The 20,473-nt window shown below is 51.3% G+C and overlaps 5 protein-coding genes across 5 annotated transcripts; 4 read left to right on the forward strand and 1 right to left on the reverse strand.

Annotated features, from left to right (window-relative positions):
• Positions 1-4,141: 4,141 nt before the first annotated feature.
• N7496_011663 (MFS transporter) lies at positions 4,142-6,208 on the forward strand (the record flags this gene model as incomplete). Its single annotated transcript, XM_056704576.1, has 3 exons — positions 4,142-4,238; positions 4,408-5,302; positions 5,395-6,208. 3 exons carry the CDS (start codon positions 4,142-4,144, stop codon positions 6,206-6,208), a joined length of 1,806 nt encoding a protein of 601 aa, XP_056550536.1.
• Positions 6,209-7,861: 1,653 nt separating this feature from the next.
• Positions 7,862-11,113, forward strand: N7496_011664 (Zn(II)2Cys6 transcription factor; the record flags this gene model as incomplete). The annotated part of the gene is made up of 3 exons (XM_056704577.1): positions 7,862-10,061; positions 10,122-10,174; positions 10,232-11,113. 3 exons carry the CDS (start codon positions 7,862-7,864, stop codon positions 11,111-11,113), a joined length of 3,135 nt encoding a protein of 1,044 aa, XP_056550537.1.
• Positions 11,114-12,391: 1,278 nt separating this feature from the next.
• Positions 12,392-15,463, forward strand: N7496_011665 (uncharacterized protein; the record flags this gene model as incomplete). The annotated part of the gene is made up of 3 exons (XM_056704578.1): positions 12,392-12,488; positions 12,554-13,988; positions 14,050-15,463. 3 exons carry the CDS (start codon positions 12,392-12,394, stop codon positions 15,461-15,463), a joined length of 2,946 nt encoding a protein of 981 aa, XP_056550538.1.
• Positions 15,464-16,190: 727 nt separating this feature from the next.
• adB (adenylosuccinate synthase ADE12) lies at positions 16,191-17,723 on the forward strand (the record flags this gene model as incomplete). The annotated part of the gene is made up of 4 exons (XM_056704579.1): positions 16,191-16,230; positions 16,298-16,366; positions 16,484-16,935; positions 17,013-17,723. 4 exons carry the CDS (start codon positions 16,191-16,193, stop codon positions 17,721-17,723), a joined length of 1,272 nt encoding a protein of 423 aa, XP_056550539.1.
• Positions 17,724-18,657: 934 nt separating this feature from the next.
• On the reverse strand, positions 18,658-20,228 carry N7496_011667 (uncharacterized protein; the record flags this gene model as incomplete). The annotated part of the gene is made up of 4 exons (XM_056704580.1): positions 18,658-19,167; positions 19,366-19,651; positions 19,709-19,819; positions 19,900-20,228. 4 exons carry the CDS (start codon positions 20,226-20,228, stop codon positions 18,658-18,660), a joined length of 1,236 nt encoding a protein of 411 aa, XP_056550540.1.
• Between the last annotated feature and the right edge of the window lie 245 nt (positions 20,229-20,473).

The following is a 20,473-nucleotide window of genomic DNA, read 5'->3' on the forward strand; positions in this document are numbered from 1 at the left end:
ATCCTGAATTTAGATTCTGATCCCATTTCTTTTTTTGCCCCCGTTTTCTTTTTTTCTTTCCTAAAATCTTGTTTTTGCCGCCTCTGTCGCGGGGCACGCTGGAACAGGGGGCCTTCTGAAGCGATCGCCCTATCTATCCCCACCCTTTAGAGCGGGTCCCAGGTTGAGGTGCCGGAGTGTCGGTGAATTTTGTGACAAGATCAGCTGATGATGGACTCGAAGCTCAAGGCTGGAGTTTTCGAGAAGGACAGCCGCGCCAAAAATAATATCTATGCCGTGAGAGTGGGGTGGCCCTACTGTAATTGCGACAGACGGTGGCCGCCCCTATATCACTCCGTATTATTGAATAATTTGTTCTTCGTATGTAACTTCCCCCAACTGTTGACAGGATGATCGTCAACCCCCCGTTTACATAACAACCCGTTGGGCTCCACAGTTGAGACTTGCAAAGAGTCAATAGTACCCTCTTTTTCCGTTGTCCATGACCAGCCCTGATATTCAGACATGAGAGGCTAAGAAGGCTGAGATGAAAATCGGACCTGAAATTTTGGGTTTACTCTGCAATGGCATCATTATACGGCTTCTAGTTAGACGATGATGTGAATATCAAGTCTGAACTCGATACGAAAGGCTTCAAGCGATAGATAACTAACACCATACATAGCTATCTTCCTTTTTCGCTCATTATGATCCATCCATCCAAAGCGATCCATTCGCATTGTCTGGAGTCATCAGGCATGCTAACCGACCCAGAGCTTTGGATACACTGTGCGATTCTGCGGCGTTGAACCTATGACGACGGTCCAATGGTCCCAAACATCTGGATGATAGGCAGGGCCACAACGGTCTAAAGGGGTGTGGCAGACCCGACAAATCCGAAAAACCCGATCAAAGTGCACATCGACAGCGCCTTGGAATGTTGGCGACAATCACGATTGGGCGCCTCCCTTGAATGTGCTGTACTCTGTACGTCTTTTGAGGCTTTGGGGAGCGATGCGCATTACCCACGCGTTGCCTTGAAGTGTATCTGAAGTGTATACTTCTGTATCGTACAGCAGCTCTCAGCTCTCCGCCTAATTCATTAGTAGGTCAAATCAATGCGAAACACGCGGTTGCTATTGTATCGTTCAACGGTTTACGTCTTCGGATTGCATCGAGAAGGAAACAAGAGGGTGCCTTGCCCCCCCTGTCACTCCTCCCATCTGGCTCCACTTGGCCCCCCTTCCATTCCTCTTTAACGCGTCGCGCCCCCCAGTCTCAGCTGGGGGTGGCCATCGTCAACGCCGGGGAAGGCGATCCTTCATACCCGACAAGACGGGATAATAGAGTTCATTTATCTCCCATCCGTAGGTGCATCGGGTCCGAAGGGCTTCGTGGCTAGCGGAGCATTACTCCAAAGGCAATCGAGGCAATCCGATAATTCCGTGACAGCTTGGAGAGATCTAATTGAATCGATGACGCTAGCGTTTAGTGCCATGCGTCTATAGTTCCATTTACCGCGAAAGCGATACAGAATGTGCCTCACAAGTGATAGGGAATCTTCAAAAGCATGCAAAAGAATCAATGTGGCTCATTTTTGTCCCGATGGACTACTGTACAGTAGTCTTTCGGGTGGCTCTCCCCGGGGCCCTGGTTATCACCTTTCATGGTCTACTTTTTCAAGTTAAGCCAAGTCTCGGAGAGGCGCATCTGGCATGAATAGATTAAATAAACTAAAACAAATTTTAATGATTTATCTAGTTCCTAAAGAATGGAATGGGCAGTTGAGATCTATCATCTCACTAAAAGCGCGCTAAAAAAAATCCAAAGCTCCGGGAGTCAAAAAAGACGGAGTGTAAGGTAAGCCGATCATCCTTGCCTTACGCCATACGGAGAGGGGGGAGAATCCTCTTAGCGCGACTTTAGTGAGCCGGTCTTGCCCCCCCGTCCTTATGCTCTAGGCTCTAGGGCTCAAGGGGGAAGAGAGGGGCACACTAAGGAGTCGCCTCCTGCTGTTCCCCGGGGCCCGGGGGTCAGGGCCGCGGGTCTACCGGTCTATGATCCATGATCGATGATCCATCACGGCAGGTACAGTATTATAAACAAGTACTAGCCGTATGACTCCATACACTCGGTAGGTTTAGCTTGAGTCGGGTTGGGCGGGAAGAAAGTACGGACGTAAGAGACTAGCCAGAATCCGGTAGGTATCAACCTTTTTTTGGTTTCTTTTTCTGAGACCATAAATTCACTGACTATTAAACGTTAGTGATGTATTTTATAACCCTCCTGTATCTGGGGAGTGAAAATGGATCCGTCGAATAAGAGAGCTACATCGCGGATCGAAGGGGCCCTACGAAGAAAGGGAAATCAACTAGAAGGAGGATTTTGTCCAAAATGGGAACCGGGGGTTAAAGGAAAAACCTGGCCCTGCCCCCTTCTCGGAGGCCAATGATCTGATCTGATTGATCTGATTGACCTTTTGATCTCTGGGCAGGAATGGAAATCGTGACAATCGGGTTCTTTACCAGCAATCCCTCCCGGACGGAGGACTCGTCATTCGGTATTGATGATTGGCTCTAGGGTTGAGAGGTTTTGATTTCTTTCGTCTAATGATGATGATGATTATGATTGTATTTATTATTTTAATTATATTGTGACTATGATTCAGTCACAGTCTCAACGATGACGAAGTCTAGTTTAGCGTTGTCTTTCCCTAACTACTATCCCCCACTGCGATTACAATCTCTGACCGACCCATCTATCGGGTCTCTAGTATACTATTTTCCCTTGTCTTTTCCATGACCCCTACGGAGTGTGTATTTTCCAATGTTATTTTTTTCGCCTCCCATCTTCTTTCTTTCCCTTTCAGGCTCATTAACCTCGATTTCTTGTTTTTTATTTTCTTGTCTGTTGAGTTTTAAATTATCCGTTAGTTTTAATTTTAAATTTTTTTTCGGGCCCTGCTTAATTCTGCTCGCCCCCTCTATGAAATATGGGACATATCATTTTCTTCTAAGTGGCTAGACGGCTCCTCTCTCCCCAGTCGGATGGTCCCGATCCGCCCTTCGATTATTATTGCAAGTCAAATTATTACACAGAGCTTCTAGGAAGCAGAACAGAAAATAAAACCCAAAAAATTATAGAAATAATAAAAAAAAAAATATTTTTCTTCCCCCCCCAAAATCCCACCTGGACCCACTCGCTTTTTCCGTCTTGTCCTGATCCAACTGTGATGTTTGCTTGCTCCAATCTGCATCCTGCGGCTTCTTGTACAGCTGTAACCGAAATTCCCAAGCGGTGATGCTGAACGGTTGATGTTCGGTTCCCTTTTGGCGCCTGATCACATCGGTCTTCTATAGATGGAGCTATCCACTTCCACGACACCCGCGCTTTTTCATATAATAGTTCTCCCCTTTCCCCTCCGGCTCCATGGAATGACTCCCTTTCTCTCCTTCTTGCTCATTGTCTTTGCTTCTTGAAACTCAAGTTGCAACTCTACTCCTTTCATCAATCCGCCGAGATTCTTCATAGATCCCTTCCCCATTCTTCCTACCGCCCTTTTGACTCTCCGTCTTCCCATTGAACTTTGTCTATTCTACATTCAAGAATACTCCAAAGTCCGGTTTTACGACACTTTTTTTTTCAATTGATTTCCAATCTTTTTGGGGATCGACTTGAAACCAAAATCTCCGACACTCTCCCCTCGCGCTCTCCTTATCCTACGGTGGTTCTCCCTTTCTCACCGATCTGTGTCAAAACTCCCTTGCAGCGAGTCTCATACTCTTTTTCAATTGCTGGGTCCCGAGGATCTACCGCCTGATCGGATTCACGATAGAAATTACCCAACCGCAGGGGGAGCAATGCTGAAGCCCTAAAACCACCACGCCCGCTCCTTGCTCCGATATCATCAGTCTCCACACCGAATTACATTCCTCGCTCCCTTTCGAGCCCTGACGCATTAACCTGGGGTAATTTCGCCTCTTTTAGGGGGAAATCAAAAGCACCGCTCTTTGGTACTTTTTCCCCCACCCTCACGAACTATTCTCTCGGAAGGTTGAAAGCGGGGAGTCCATTTTCTGCTCCCTGACTTTGTATTGTTCATATACATCTTTTCTTTTTCTTGGCTTCCCGCCCTCGGGGTGATTTCGATACATCACACAACATGTTTCAACGACCAGCTTGTTTGCAAGGCCGACGACAGCGCAATCGCGCGGCCGAGGATTGGTCTGCATTTCCCATTCGGCAATTATTCGTCTTAGGTAAGTGTGGTACTTTTGTTGTGCATTGCGAACTATGCGGCTGTTGTTTGAAGAAATGATGAAGAAAGAGGTGTGATCAAATGGGCCCAAGAGCTATACAATTGAATGCTCTGTTGGAAGAAAACAGTCGCAGCCTGCCAAATCCAGAAAACTGACCATCTCCTTACAGCACTTGTTCGAATTTGCGAGCCCATTGCTTTCATGTCGATTTTTCCCTATGTGTATCACATGGTGGAATCGTTCCATGTAACGGACAATGATCAAAAAATTGCGTTTTACGCCGGCATGATCACCTCGTCCTTCACCTTTGCTGAATTCTCCGCTGGCATGTTCTGGGGCCGGATGAGTGACCGGATCGGCCGCAAGCCGGTGCTCGTCATGGGTCTCATTGGCACGGCTATTAGCATGGTCGCCTTTGGATTTGCGCCCAACCTGGCGACGGCGATGATTGCGCGAGCCCTGGGTGGACTGTTGAACGGGAATATCGGAGTGCTTCAAACGACGGTGGCGGAGATTGTGACGGTCAAGGAGCACCAGCCCCGAGCATACTCGATCATGCCGTTCGTGTGGTGCCTGGGCTCGATCATTGGGCCGGCTATGGGCGGTGCATTGGCCCAACCCTGCGACAACTACCCGTGGCTGTTCTCGCGTAACACGCTCTTCGACCGGTTCCCGTTCCTGCTGCCCAACCTGGTGTGCATTGTCGTGCTTGTGTGCGGGATTGTGGTCGGATTCCTGTTTTTGGAGGAGACGCACCCCGAAAAGAAGCACCGAAGAGATCCCGGCCGTGAGTTGGGCCACTGGTTGATCAGCCTGTGCTGTGGCTCGCGTGTGCAGCTCCCCGACGATTCCGACGTGGGGGTGGAGGAGACCAAGTACTTTGTGTATGGCGATGTCCCGCCCGAATACGAAAGTGCCGAATCATCGCCCTGCCTGCGCCCCGTGACCGTGAGCGTGGGAGCAACAGAGTGCGACGTCGACGTCGAGGGACAGAAACCGGCCGCGCCCAAGGCGTTCACTCGACAAGTCATCTTCACCATCGTTGCTTACGGCATTCTCGCCTAGTGAGTTGGCCCCAATGACCTCCCATCTGCATGCCACACTCTTGCTCCCCTCCTGCAGCCCTGCATAATTGCTGACATTAATCTCCCAACAGTCACAGCGTGTCCTTCGATCAGCTGATGCCGGTCTTCCTCAGTACGCCCAAGTCCGACGATGCGATCGTCCTGCCCCTCAAGTTTACCGGTGGTCTTGGTCTGCCAACGAAGACTATCGGCTTCATGTTGGCCGTCCAAGGAGTTTATTCCATGATCGCTCAACTCTGGCTCTTCCCATTCGTCGTCAAGCACTTTGGCACCTTGCGCACGTTCCGCTTCGTCCTGCTGGCATGGCCGCCGCTCTACCTGGCCGTGCCCTATCTCATCCTACTCCCCGCTAAACTCCAGATGCCCGCCGTCTACGTCGCCCTGATCAGCAAGATTACCTTCCACGTGATCGCCTTCCCCGCTATCGCCATCTTGCTGGCCAACGCTGCTCCCACGTCAAAGGTCCTCGGTTCCATCAACGGCGCTGCTGCCTCTACCGCTAGTCTCAGTCGTGCCTTTGGGCCGACGGTGACGGGACTACTGCACTCAAGGGGTCTGCTGAGCGGTTACTCCGTGCTGGCATGGTGGGCCTGCGGACTAGTCTGCGTTGTTGGTGCCATCCAAAGTTTCTGGATGGAGGAGTCGCCCGAGCCTGAGCGCTTCAAGGATCAGGACTCCGATGTCAGCGAGGCGGAGCTCAAACATGAAACCATGTCGAATGATTCCTATGCTGGCAGAGATTCTATTTCCCAGGAAGAGCAACGCCTGCTCTCTTTGCGCTCCAGCCTTGATCAGGAATTCGACGTTTCCACCTTGAGCTTGAACCCGATCCACGATTTCTCTACTCCCCCGGAGACCGACTTGTCTTCTACTCCTCGCCTCTAAGAAGTTGAGACCGGTGTATGCCACCCCACGAACACACCCTTGTCCTCTTCACTCTGTCCTTCTGGGAAGGACATCCATCACCACAAAACGTTCTTCTGCGCTCCCACTTTTTTTTTTCTACGGAGGGCTTTTCTTTTTCTTCTCTTCATTTCTAGCCATGATACCTTTCTTATTTGCCCCATGATTCTCGTTTCTTTTTTAAACATTTCTGTCTTTTCGCGTGTGCTTTGGTTACCTTTTTCTTCTCGCTTCATCAAGATCAGGGAATGGCGCAACTGACATAGAGTGGATGCATATGCGACAGAAAAAGCATAAACCTTGGGTTTACTTTCTTCGGGTTTGGTTTTCTTTCTTCCATCGTCATGAGACGATGTTTTCTTTTGTTTTTCCTTCTGTCTTTGGGAGCATTGAAACGGGATTATATTATGATGATACTCATGCATCTGGGAGGTTCTCTGTGATTTTGCGTCTGCGATTCTTTGCCTGTTTCTACATTTGCCTCTTGTCAAGAAACAACCATTGCGGATCCTCGATAGATTTTCCCGTCACGGACTTTTGGCACAATACACGGTTTAACCTCATTGCTCTGCACAACTTTACTGCTTAGACTTTCCTTAGACTCAAGTGTAAAACATCCTTCTTCAGGGCCCACACTAGCGCCTAACGCTGAAGACTCAGGGGCCAGTTTCAGTTTGGACTGCAAGCCAAGAAGAATATCCACTCAGTATATCCCTCATTGCTACCTTGTCTGCATCAGACAAGTCGAGTCCGATCATATGACTGGAGTGTAGGCTACAGTATATACCTCCGTAACTCGTCCCACCATCCTTTTCGCAACTCTTTCAAAGATCTCCCCTACAGACTCATTGTGACCCTATCCAACCCCAATGGCCACTACTCTGCCGCTCCGCCAATGGCAGCAGACGATTCCCGGGGAGATCCACTTGGCACGACTCGACAGTCGGATACATTCTATCAAGCGCTGCGGCATTCATGTAGGGCCAATGGACATATCGAGACCGGCGCTGACACTTGACTCCAGAAGCCGAAATCCCTCCCCCATTCTTACAGATCTCCCCCTCGCTGTGACCTGCCCCAGTTAGTTCCCAACCGCCCTAAAAATCTGGGGTACCGAAAGTGCCGAGTGCTCCATTCCCGAGGGCAACTTAAATTTCTCCGTGACTGGGAATGGTCATTGGTCCGAACTCCACCAGAGCCCTATCGTCGTAGCCATGCGACGCAACTTCTCTCCTCTCTCTCCTCATTCTGCAGCTACGCGTTGCCCTTGCACTTCGCTCAAAGACGGCGGCCATTTGCTTTTTGGGATTGCGCTCCTCTCACGCTATCCAGCGAACCTCATTCCCTACCTCGGAGATTAATCTCCCTCCGTCGCGTGCACTTGCGCCGCGGAGAGCAGGTTTGGCTCGCCGTCCACTTTTGTCGAGTGCGGGCCGCCTCTTTTTCTTTCGTTTCGCTTCGCAAGAACCGCCGCTTTACGCTGAGCCGAACCTGCATCGCCCGTTCCTGGACTTGGGATCATGAATGCTGATCTAACCCGGGGAGTCCAGCCGCTGTTCCCGACCGCCGTCTCCGCAGAACTCCACCGTCAAGAGATGATCGCAGGTCTGCGGCCTTCGCCCCTCGCTCTTCACCATGCCTAACCTCCCCTCCCCGCCCTCGCCCGTCTCTTCGGGCAAGAAGAGACCTCATCCATCCAGCGAGACGCCACCCACTCAATCCGATCCTGCGAACGCCTCGCGAGATAACCCCTCTACCTCAGCCGCCGTCCCCTCCACATCACCCGCCCTCTCAACCACACATTCGACCGCCACCGTGGCTTCGACTGCTTCTTCCTCATCCTTCCGAAATGTCTCGGCCTGTAATCGCTGCCGGCTGCGCAAGAACCGTTGCGACCAGCGGCTTCCGCGATGCCAGTCTTGTGAAAAAGCTGGAGTTCGCTGCGTCGGATACGACCCTATCACGAAGCGGGAGATCCCGCGTAGCTATGTATATTTTCTAGAGACTCGGGTCGCCTATCTGGAGAAGCAACTAGCAGAGCACAATATTGAGTTCAAAAAAGCCGTTGCTTTCGACGAAGAGGAAGCCGTCAAGACGGAGACCGAAGGCGATACGGCGCAAACTGGTTCTGCCGCCGATGGCCCAGGTACCGAGGGTGCAGATAAGTCATGGAAGGGCTCGGCGATCAAGGAGGAGGCTGAAGGATCGGTTCAGAGAGCAGATGGAGATCAAGGCCGAGATACGGACGGGAATCGCGATGCTGCAAACGAGGACAACTGGCGACTGCATAATCTGGTGTCAAATATTGGTATGGTTTCCGTGCAGGGAACCTCTGATCCTCGATATCTCGGCTCAACTTCGGGTATCTCATTTGCCCGAGTTGTCTTTGCTGCGGTACGAAGTTCGCTCCCAGGAAATGTGCCCGAGCGTGCTCCGATCCGTCCCAGTGAGCGTCTGCCGCAGACGGCTGCTGGTCCTGCTGGAGGTAGCATGCGCGACTCATTCTTCGGACTCCAAACGAGGCCGATGATGAAACGCGCTGCTTTCCCAGATCGCGAGCTTGCTGAGCGTCTGGTGGACCTTTACTTTGAACACGCAAACCCTCAAATGCCCATCCTCCATCGTGGAGATTTCATGGAACTTCTCGACCGCACATACCTCTTGGAAGAGAAAAATCGTTCTCCTCGCGCCCTATATGTCCTCAACATCGTGTTTGCCATTGGTGCAGGTATCATTTTTGAGGACAAGCCTCAGGGTTCGGATGAAGAGGACCACGCAGGCCGTGACCGAGCTTCATCAACGACGAAGAGGTTACGATTGTCGAATCACCAGTATCAGCCCGAGGAGTACCATGCCTCTGCAATCGTTCATCTGGAATCTTTCCTTGGCTCATCATCTAGCGAAGGTTTTGGTGGCTTGGAAGAGCTTCAGGCAGTGCTTCTGCTGGCCAGCTTTGCCTTGCTTCGTCCGGTTGCCCCTGGTTTGTGGTATATTGTCGGTGTTGCAATGCGCTTGGCTGTTGACCTCGGACTTCATTATGAAGATGGCGTTGGGTTGACCACTAAAGACGGAAACCAAGTCCAGCCCCGCATCGATGCCCGTGAGCGAGGCCGGCGCGAATGGGTGCGTGATCTACGGCGCCGTTTGTGGTGGTGTACATACAGCTTCGACCGTCTGGTAGCCACGTGCGTTGGTCGACCATTCGGCATCAGCGATCAGGCTATCAGCACGGAATTCCCATCCATGATGGATGACAAGTACATCACCAAATCCGGCCTCGTGACGCCTCCCGACGGAGCTCCAACGTACAAGCACGTCGCTTTCCACTACTTCAAATTACGCCTTCTCCAATCCGAAATTCACGACGTCCTTCAATATCAACAGGCCCGTGCTGTTCGCAGGCGAGCATCTGAAAGTGCTACGATTCTTCCCCACGCCGAACTAACATCACCTTTCCTCCAAGGCTTCGATTCATTCCGTTCATGGCGTCATGATGTACATCGTCGCTTGGTGGAGTGGAATGAGTCTGCGCCAACGCGTCCTGATACGGGTGTACGCTTTTCTATTGAGCTTTTGGAGCTGAATTACTGGCAGGCGATTATTTTGTTGTATCAACAGAGTTTGACGGTGCCTGCAGAGTTGGCTTCAGAGCTGACACCCGCGGATGACGTGTCTAGTCCGTCTTTCTCCAATCCTGAGGAGGGCGATGATGAGGACCATGTCTACTTGAATGTTGCAGAGGCGGGTCAGAAAGTCATTCGAATCTATCGACAGTTGCACCGTGTGCGATTGGTGAACTACACTTATCTTGCTACGCATCATATCTTCATGGCTGGTATGAACTTTTGGTCTTAATTCCGGCTTATTTGATCTAGTTGCTGATTTTGATATCTAGGAATATCCTTCCTATATGCTATCTGGCATTCGCCGTTGGTTCGCAGTCGATTAGTATGTATTGCTCCGCTTTCATGCCTTGCTTGATGCTAACGACCCTTCTTCCCCTAGACACTTGACGAGGTTGATTTTACTGTGCTTGCAGCGACCTCTGTTCTCGGTGACTTGATGCACAAGTGTCCCCCCGCCGAGAATTGCCGGGATGCCTTTGAGCGTATGAGCAAGGCTACCGTCCAAATGTGCCTGTCAACCACTGGCTTTGGATCACAGGTTGATATGTCCCGAATCCAAGCGGCTGCCCACGGTGCAGGTAATCTGTATTCAGGCCGGCGCCAGGCAATGAACCAGAGACACCAGGGAGGGCAGGGCCGACGCTCGAATCAATCTCGGACAGCACGACCGGTGCCCAAGTTCGACATGAATTTGGCCGATCTGTTCAGTGACACCAACACACCTCTGGCCGACAGGTCTCGAACCGACAGCAGGCCCCTAGGTACCAACTACGCTGTTCGACCAGAGACTGCAGAGGCTATTGCACCCGGTCTAACGCGACCATTCGCGCAACGCACTCCATCCATGGAGTACTTTATGAAATACGAAGGTCAAACATCCCCACAAGCCCAAGCCCAGGCCCATCCCCAGTTCTACTATGGCAACTCCCCACCACAGAGTGGCTCTCCAGGCAGCGTTGCTCATTCGGCCGGTGGACCCCATGGTCTACCACACACAGAAATGGAGAATCAGCAAGGCGTTAGCTTGGACTTTTTGGACTTTGCGTCCGGCGATCCTGAGAACCAGACTATGGGGCAAGACCCTAATGCCGAGTATAATCTTGCAGGCATGCCTACCCTCGGTCAAAACGTGGGTATTGACCTTGGATTCGGCATGGCCATGGACTTCCAGCATGATTGGAGCGAAAATCCCAACTACGATATCCTCGAGGGATATTTCTTTGGTGGTTCCGGAGCCGGCGCACCTGGCGGGGATGCGTAAAGGATTCCTCTGCTTTGCCTTTTCTACTTGCTCCCATGATGGTACGGGCGTTTTTGAATTGTGCGTTACTTCTTTGTTTGCATCCTCGTCTCTTTCTTTGTACTTTCCGCGTTCCGCTACCCACCCCCGTCTCTCCCGTCTTCTACCACGACCTGCTTGTTTTGTTTGGGACCATATAGTCAAAGAGGATTTCAGGTGAAAAGGACTGGTTTTGCGGGCTAAGGGGTTCCGGATTTTATTCTCAACCCCTCTTCTTGTTTTGTTCTTGTACCTCTTTTTGTCCGTTTCGCGATACCATATACTATATACACTATATCACACATATCAAAAGACCGGATCTAATGACCAACCGTCGAGTGTTAACTGCAAAATTTAAATGTCAACTAATTATATAAATAGCACTATTAGATAGCTTGACCGGGTAAATTAGGTACATAAAGGGATTCCTGTCGAGTCGTAAGGGGGGGGATAAGTGAAAGGCCAATGAATCAATGCATGGGGGTGGCCTGAGAAACAACATGAGAGATGACCAAAGGCTCCGTGAATGCCTTGGGCCGCAACTCCCTCCTCCCAAGCCAAAACAAACACTTCACCTTTTTCTCCTCGCCAACTCATAAACCTTCTAGGCTACTCAGGGGACTGGCTGACAGCCTGCTTGGTCGCGTCTCGTTGGTTGCTTTGCCTAGCGATCCGGCGCGATCTGCGCTCAGACCCAAATCTGCCTAACATCAACCTCATCAGGTGCCCAGTGCTCACGATCTCACGATTTGCGATTCTGCCCGCAACCGCTTACCGCAACCACCAAATCTAGACGCAAAGCCAGGCTTCCCCGTCCTTCCTCCTATCTACGATCGACGCCGCGACTCTTCCCACTGAACGCAGTAATATGCCCCTTTTCCGCGAACCCTTGAACCGAACACTCGCTTGATTCTATCCCGCTCAGCCCTGCCGGAGCGTGGGTCCTGCAGGCAACTGACTTCCGCCGACCCTCATCGCCAGCCTCCACTTTCATTTTGAGATAGAGGAACGACTGCCTAGACGACTATAACACGTCCCTAGTTAGATATCCTGCAGGCTTCACCTTGGTTTATCTGTCGACGGCGACAACATATACTCATTTCGCTTGCGCATCTATGCGACGCCCTTGAGCCGGGAAACTTGAGGAGAACTTTTTTTATGGCTGGACATGCCCGACAGCGCCTATTCCTTACAACGCGGTTGATAATGCAACTTGACCACCGACTGGGCCTCTAATACCGCCTTAACAACTGGATCAATATGGTGAAAGCGGACGTCCGAAGGGACTACTATGCGGACCTGGGTTTGCAACCCAACGCGGAGGCTGAGGACATCAAAAAGCAGTTCAGGAGGTTGGGTGAGTTTTGACGCTCTTCAACGATCTCTTTGGTGGGGGGAGGGAAAACTGACCGGGATGTCTAGCACTCAAATTCCACCCTGATAGGAACCAAGGGCGTGAACAAGAGGTCATCGCCAAGTTCCAGGCCATCCAAGCAGCGCACGAGATCCTCAGCGACTCCCAACAACGGCTGAAGTACGACACAGAGCGCCTCCGCGCAGGATATGGCAAAGTATACGGACCGTCCAAGACTGCTCCACGCAAGACCCAGCCCAGTTACTCCCAGAATTACACTACGGCCACTCCTCCCAAAACACAAGGTTCGCACCACCCCGCTTCTTCCGGAGGTCCTCCCCCAGGTCCAATCCCCTCGGACGACTCCCCTTCCCCTCCCTGGAATACCACGTCCCCTAACAGGCCACAAGCTCCGAAATCTTCCTTTGATAGTCGATCACAAGGCGCGTCCAGGGGACCCTCAGCTGGTGCTTCACGGTATGCTACTCATGCGCGTGCTGGACCCCAACAATGGCAGAAGCCACAGGATGAGGCTCAGACAAGAGCGGATGCATTCAAGGGTTTCCATAATATGAGAGGTCAGAACTGGAGAGGATTTGACCCTACATCAGGCGCTACGCCACGGCAGCAGAACGCGCCTTTTGGTAACCCTAAGCCCAAGTCTGCGTATGAGCAATTCAAGGAGAATGTTCAGGCCAAGAACTCCGCGAACACGAATTCACCCAAGAAGAGGCATGGCTACGCGCCTGGAACCGCGGCTGGAGATGAGCCCATGGCTCCGAATACCAGTGCTTATACCAGCAACAGAAGCGAACGGCCAAGTACCATGTATTTTGACTCTGCACCGCCCCCCACAGCCAAAAAGTCAACAAGACCCGTGTCTCCAAACTGGCAGTCAGGATCAGCAGAACCCCCATCTCCACCATTGGCACAGGAATTCGAGCGAACTAGCAGTCGCTATGCTACGACAGGAGGCGAGAAGACCTTTTTCGCAAATCCGGGTCTAGGACGTTCATCGACCATGCGTACACCTACGTCTTCATACCGAGCATCAAATGCCCGCACCAACCCTTCGAGCCCTGACCATGCTCAACCGGAGAGACATCGCAGCGCCAGCCCCAAGACCAGACGAGACCGATCTTATTCATTTTCGTCGACAACTTCAAGTGATCTCGATGACGATGTTATCGAAGAAGAAGTGCGCCGACCCAACGGTTTCAAACCTATGGCCGTTCCTAAGAGTCGACTCAGACCCAATCAAAAGTTCGGCGACTTCTATCGAACGAGGGACTCTAGCCCCGGAACTGGTGAGGACGCCTCTGCCCGGCCAGACACCCAAGGCCATCGACATTCGTCAGCCACGCAAGAAACCCGGAAACCTCGAGGGGCTCCCACCTATATTGACTTGACCGCTGACAGTGACGATAACAAAGGCCACAACTCGGACAGCGCTGCATTCGCGAAAGGATCCTACCGCCCTGAGCAACAGGAATCGAATTCTAGGTATGTTGATTTATGTTGGGCTCACAACTCTACAGTTCATCGCTTACTTTTTCTCTCATAGTATCAACTCCACCCAGGATAAGACAGATCCTGCTGCATACACTCGCCATAATACCAATAATCTTCACAAAAAGTTCTCTGCCGAAGATTGGCGGATACACCTCGATGAAGTCAACTTCCTTGGTGCTTCTTTGAAAGACCGGTTTCCTCTCGGCAAGGCAGGATCAGCGACTCCGAATTCCCGGCCACGGGCCAGCACTCGCACTAGCCCAACACAATCATCAACACCATCGGGCATCTCTGGGTTGAACGCGTTCGCTTCTAGGGCGGGCTCTTTTGAACCGCAGACACAGCAAGCACCTACCCCTTTTGCACAGGCCAAGTTCTCTGCGGACAAGTGGTCCAAAGACCTACACAATATATCATGGACAGCTGCAGAAAAGTCAGGACAATCAGACAATGTCTCTTCCTCCCGAAGCCCTAAGAAGCCGCCGCGGTCAGGTACTAAAGTTCGGAGCACACCGAAGCCCGTCAGAGTGGCGAGCGAAGTTGAAGAGGCTGAGGAGACTGTCAGTGGAGACAGTCTTCCCGAGCACAATCCCTCCATGCCTGTTGGTGAAGAGCCAATGGACCTTGACGATGACTCGCCGTCCATACCACCAGCTGCGCCTGTGCCACCGAACATACCCACTGGTAGCGCAAGAACCGCCAAATACCCCGATCTCTCTGCGCATACTGCACCGACTCACCCTGGTGCCTCGCAGAGACCTCAACCACCTACGCAAAAAGAGCGTATCCCGTCTCAAAACGGTTTACGCTCTCCACTCTATGATCTTGGCAACTTTGGAAATCTTGCACCCTTTACTGGCACCAACAGCGGGGGTATTGAAAATCTCGGAGATGTCTCGGCTACGCTACCGTTCGAGTCAAGAGCCAAAGTCCAAACCACCACCAGGGACGATATTCGCCCCCGAGATCTCCAGTTGCCGAACCCTCCTAAGCGACCTACAGCACCTGCTCCAATTCCCATTGCGCCAGGTTCACATAGAACGGTTCTCTCGCGCGAGAAATGGAACTGGTATGTATCCGCGATGGGTACCTACATGCATGAGTGGAAAATCTTTAACCGCCGCATGCTCCTCCACTTCAATACCCGCCAAGATGCAGTTGAGAGTGGCCTTGCGCCCGGCTGGATCAGTGCCGTTGGCGATACAACCCGATTGAAGATGAATGGGGTTGATGACGATAGCAATGGTGACCGTAACGGGGCTCGGGGTGATCTCGAGCCTACTGAGCCCGACGAGTACCTTGTGCCAGGCAGTGGCAAGGGCGGTTTCAGTGCGTACTTGCGTGGCATTGAAGAGGATATTAGGGTACGCAAGCACTGGGAAGTGGCCTGTGAGATGCACCGTGATTGTATTCTTGAGCTTGGGCGGTTACGCGAATGGATTCGCAACGGGGGCAAGGTTGCTTGAGAAGAGAGTTGCTCAAAGTGTCTACTTTCTTTTTTTCTCTTGTTATTCGGATATGAGAAATGATTTACGGACGAAGTCGGCGTTGGATGCGTATAGCATCGGTAGAGAGGTTTGGGGGTAGGCGTTTTACTTGTTGCTGCGCTATTTACCGCCTGCATCAAGGGGTCATGGTGTCTTTGGTGAAATACCCTGCACTTGAATTGCATCTAATAGATTTAATCCTGGCTCAATCCTCCATGTTCCTTTTCTTAGTTGTGCTAGCATTGAGTACTTCGTTATAGTTCTAAAGGAAAACCCTGCCCTATAAGCCTGAGGCATTAAGGCACCAAGGCACCAAGGCATCAACGTGACAACCCGCGGAAGCGCGTACTGCGGATACCAAAAAGAATACCAAAATTACACGGTGACAATGCGGGAAGAAAAAAGTCGGCATGAGTCACTCAACTAAAAGCAAAGTCAATTCCAAGAAGACTCTCTTTCCTTCTCTCTTCTCCTAATTATCCTCAGGGATAATTGGTACGTTTCATCAATTCTACCGGAGAGCGCCGATTGCGCCGCCCCAAGGCACACCGAAACTGACCCGAGCCAGACCTTTGCCCCGCCATCCGAAGCCGGACGTACTTCTCTTTCTTCTCCAAACCCCCGCCACTAGGACCAATTGATCCCCCAATTCAATATCAAACCCGAACCTCACGATCGAGAATCTTACCGACCGTGCGAATACATCATGGTCTCCATCGTTTTAGGCAGTCAATGGGGAGATGAAGGTGGGCCTTGCCCGGACTCATGAAGCCGGAAGTGGAGGAATTCGCAGCGCTGATGCGGGATGTACAGGCAAGGGAAAGATCACAGATATGCTGTCGCAGCAGGCGACGCTTTGCTGTCGTGCTGCTGGTGGCCACAGTAAGTGACCCCAGGGACTCATCGTTGATTTAAAACATACGCAGCGCACTTCCTCGAAGCATTGCGAGTCATTTTCCCACGTTCCAGGTTGACTGACCATTTGGGCTCGTGAAATAGATGCCGGCCACACCATTGTTCACGAAAATGTCACCTACGACTTCCACATCCTGCCCTCCGGCCTTGTCTCGCCCTCATGTATCAACTTGATCGGTGCTGGTACCGTCTTCCACGTCCCCAGCTTCTTCAAGGAGCTGAAGGCCATCCAGGAGAAGGGCCTCTCATCTGCCAGCAAGCGCATCTTCGTCTCCGACCGCGCGCACGTCTGCTTCGACCTGCACTCCGTCGTTGATGGCCTGGAGGAGGCTGGTCTTGGTGGCCGCAAGGTCGGTACTACCGGTAAGGGCATTGGTCCTTGCTACAGTGACAAGGCTGCTCGCCGTGGTGTCCGCGTCGGCGAGATCCTGGATGAGGAGACCTTTGAGCGCAAGCTGCGCACTTTGGACACTGCCTACCGCGCGCGTTTCGGTGACATTGCCTACGATGTTGAGGAGGAAATCGCTCGCTTTAAGGTATGTTTTTTTTATCGCGGAGGAAGAAAATATTCCATGTGCGGAAGAGATATAGAACTGACCCGCACCCGCACTAGGAATACCGCACCATGCTCAAGCCGTACATTGTCGATCAGCTTGAGTTCCTCCAGGAGCACAAGAACTCTCCCAACACCCTTGTCGAGGGCGCCAACGCCCTGATGCTCGACCTGGACCACGGCACATATCCCTTCGTCACTTCCTCCTCAACGGGTCTCGGTGGTGCCGTCCAGGCTCTGGCCCTCAACCCCGCCAGCATCAAGAACGTCATTGGTGTTGTCAAGGCCTACACCACCCGTGTCGGCTCCGGTCCCTTCCCTAGCGAGCAGCTCAATGAGGACGGTGACAAGCTCCAGAGCGTTGGCCGCGAGTTCGGTGTTACCACTGGCCGTCGCCGTCGCTGCGGCTGGCTCGACCTGGTCCTGTGCCGCTACTCGCACGCCATCAACCACTACACCGCGCTCAACCTGACCAAGCTCGACGTCCTGGACGACTTCGACGAGATCAAGGTCGGTGTCGCTTACATCCTGCCTGACGGCAAGCGCACCACCGGTACTTTCCCCGCCGACCCCAACGTTATCGAGAAGATCAAGGTTGAGTACGTTACGCTTCCCGGCTGGAAGTCCAACACCATGGGTGTCACCCGCTACGAGGACCTGCCCGCCAACGCTCGTGCCTACATCGAGTTCATCGAGCGTGAGATCGGCGGTGTCCCCATCAAGTGGATCGGTACCGGCCCTGCCCGCGAGCACATGATCGCCCGCGAGTAAAATAGTGTCTTTGATGTGTCTATGATTTCGAGGTAGTTGATAGTAAGTATCTGCCTGTGGTAGATTTCTTGTTTCCCCGGGGTACTTTAGACCTCTTGTTCGGTTGTTTCCCTTTTTTTCTTCCCTTCGTATTGCAGTATATTGGGATATTTTGATTGAATCATACACGGTTTCGACCTTATTTGTTCTGATACCTTATCCCGCCACGAGTGATGTGTTTACTTATTCTCCCCACAAAAGATCGGTTGCGTTAGGGATGATTTGCGTCTCGATTTGGCTTGCTAGGTGCGAAGCTATATGAAGATAGTTTAGATATTGATTCTACGCTAGAAGAGCGGATTATTAGAGATGACTAACCGGTTAATGTGCACATATCCGAATATCAATATGATTCAAGCGATTTTCGTGGCCATTCGAAAATATCAAGAGAACTCGTTACCTAGAGCCATTTTCTTTCATGGCTAGCAGCTGGAATCCCACTCTAGACTCCCAAAGGCATATATGAGGACCAAAAAGAATTTGAGCTATCTCTGTAGGCAAAACTCATTGAGATATTTATGAGATTTAGCTCTCGTGAAAATTGGCAACTTTGTAAATTACGATAACAGCCGTCAAAAATAAACTCTAAACTTTAAATCAAAATCAAACTAGGTAGTCAAGTCATCAAACTAACAACAATCTCAATCCCCGAATAAACCGATCTAAATCCAAGTAAATAAAGTCCCCAAACTCCAGAACCAACCAAATCTCCCCATGCCATAAAAAGTGATCAGACCTGTCCCTCCGGTGACTTCCCATCAGCGTGGCAGCTTCAGGTATCCAAGAGAGGATGGGTCAGAGACATGATCGAAAAAGTCTTATACAAGCCGAGCTGCAGACGGAGGGAGAAACCTACCTCCCACATCCCAAGCCGGTACTCATCATAAGCCAAATTCTACATGATAAAATCCATTTCATCTTCGTCGCTGCTCATGGGTTCAAGAACATCCCATTGCGGGGGATTCGCCTGTGTCGCATCAACATCAGGCAAGTTCGCACACAACTCACCCATACTAGAACACATATATAGATTACCTTGATTATCTGGGACGTTAGCAAAATACAACAAATGGCGAGGCCAGATCCCGGAAAGTCTCCGGACCTTGGCCGTTGGCTTTCCGGGCATAACCCAGACTTTGATGTCAGTCCAGGGGATCAACATCATGGAGTCATTGTTGGCGAGTAAGCGGGCTTGCAGGTGGTATGCTGGAACGCAGATTTTGCCGTTGGCCGTTGCGACTCGCTCGTGGCCGAAGGCCTTGATTTCGACTTGAGCTGCCTTTTGCAGGTCTTCGATGTCGCATTGGAAGATGCCCGTGGAGGAGGCGCCGGTGTCGTCCAGGAATTTCCAGACGCGGGTGGCGAACGGGTTGGCGATGCCTGGGATTCGGAAGCGCATTCTCATCTGTAGTAGATTAAGTTAGTTTTCCACTAAATCTTTGAGAGGTTTCCTAGATGCACGTACGTTATGCATGTAGTTGGTGCTAGATGGGGGCTCCGCCCAACCTGTATAAAGAGTTCCAGAACTTGGATTGCACTAGTGCACCGAACGAACCATTAGCCAAGATTCGGGACTGTAGAAGCATCTTAGATATAGACTCACCTCTTCAACCCAGAATGACTTATGTCCCTGGTGCTCACTGTTGACAGCTTCGAAAGTCTTCCAGTCAAACTTGCCAGGACCCCAGACCATCTTACCGTAAGACCAGAAGGTGACAGTGCCCCGGGTCCATACAAGCGATTTGTCGAGGTAGGCGGCAATGATGGCTTGAACATTGACCATTTGTGCTTGCGGGTCGTTCTTGAGCAAGTCCTGCTGGATGGCTCCAAGATCGTCCAGGCGTTGGGCGACTCTCGCAGGTAGGCCCGGTGCAGCGGCAATGATTGCACTGTGAATGATTGATGATTAATAGTGAATGTAAGAAATGATAGGGATTTCAACATACTCGCGCTCTGCTTTACTTTCCATGTATCTCTCTAAGCGGGCTTGGAACATTTTTGGTAGAATGTTCTCCTCGATTCTCAGATGGCATCGAGCAATGTTGCCATCGATATCACTAAAAGGGAGGTTAGTAAGTCATGAATAATATCTGAGCGAGACACATTTTGATCAACTTACTTCTCATCAAGATCATACTAATTAGCATCCCATTGAGCCGGCAAGTAAGCTGGATCATCAATCCGGGACCCATCATGCTGCCAAGTAACCACTCTTTCCTTTGGCCGCTGGAAACGGCCGCCCCCGAAGCTATACATCTCCTCTTCGTCTGCAGCTTTTCCACCTTTGGATTTTTTACCTTTTCCTTTACCTTTGCCTTTATCTTTCTTGCTTCTCGTGAAGAGTTTTGGTGTGAATCTTTTCCGCAAAAGCTGATCTTTGATAGAACGAGGGGCTTCCGGAGATTGTGGCTTGGGTTTCCGGGGACGGAGGTTGTAGCGGGGATTTCTGGGCTCCTCAGGGTCCATGATGAAATCGGGAGTTATATAAGATAGGGTTTGAATGTCGGGTGGAAGTGTTTGGTGCGTGTAGCAAACTGTTTGAGCTTGGAAACAGATGCTATTTTCCGGAGAGTTCTATGCAGGCTATATAGATTACACAGGGACAAGGGAGATATGCTTGGGAGGGAGTTTGATATGCGGTCTGTACATCTAGCTAGGTGGGAAAATGACTGGCAGAGAAGAGGTTTTCTTTGATACTGAGTAGATGGTTC

This window comes from Penicillium cataractarum (genome assembly GCF_028827025.1).
Source record: "Penicillium cataractarum strain IBT 29864 chromosome Unknown utg000009l, whole genome shotgun sequence".
NCBI classification, from domain to species: domain Eukaryota; kingdom Fungi; phylum Ascomycota; class Eurotiomycetes; order Eurotiales; family Aspergillaceae; genus Penicillium; species Penicillium cataractarum.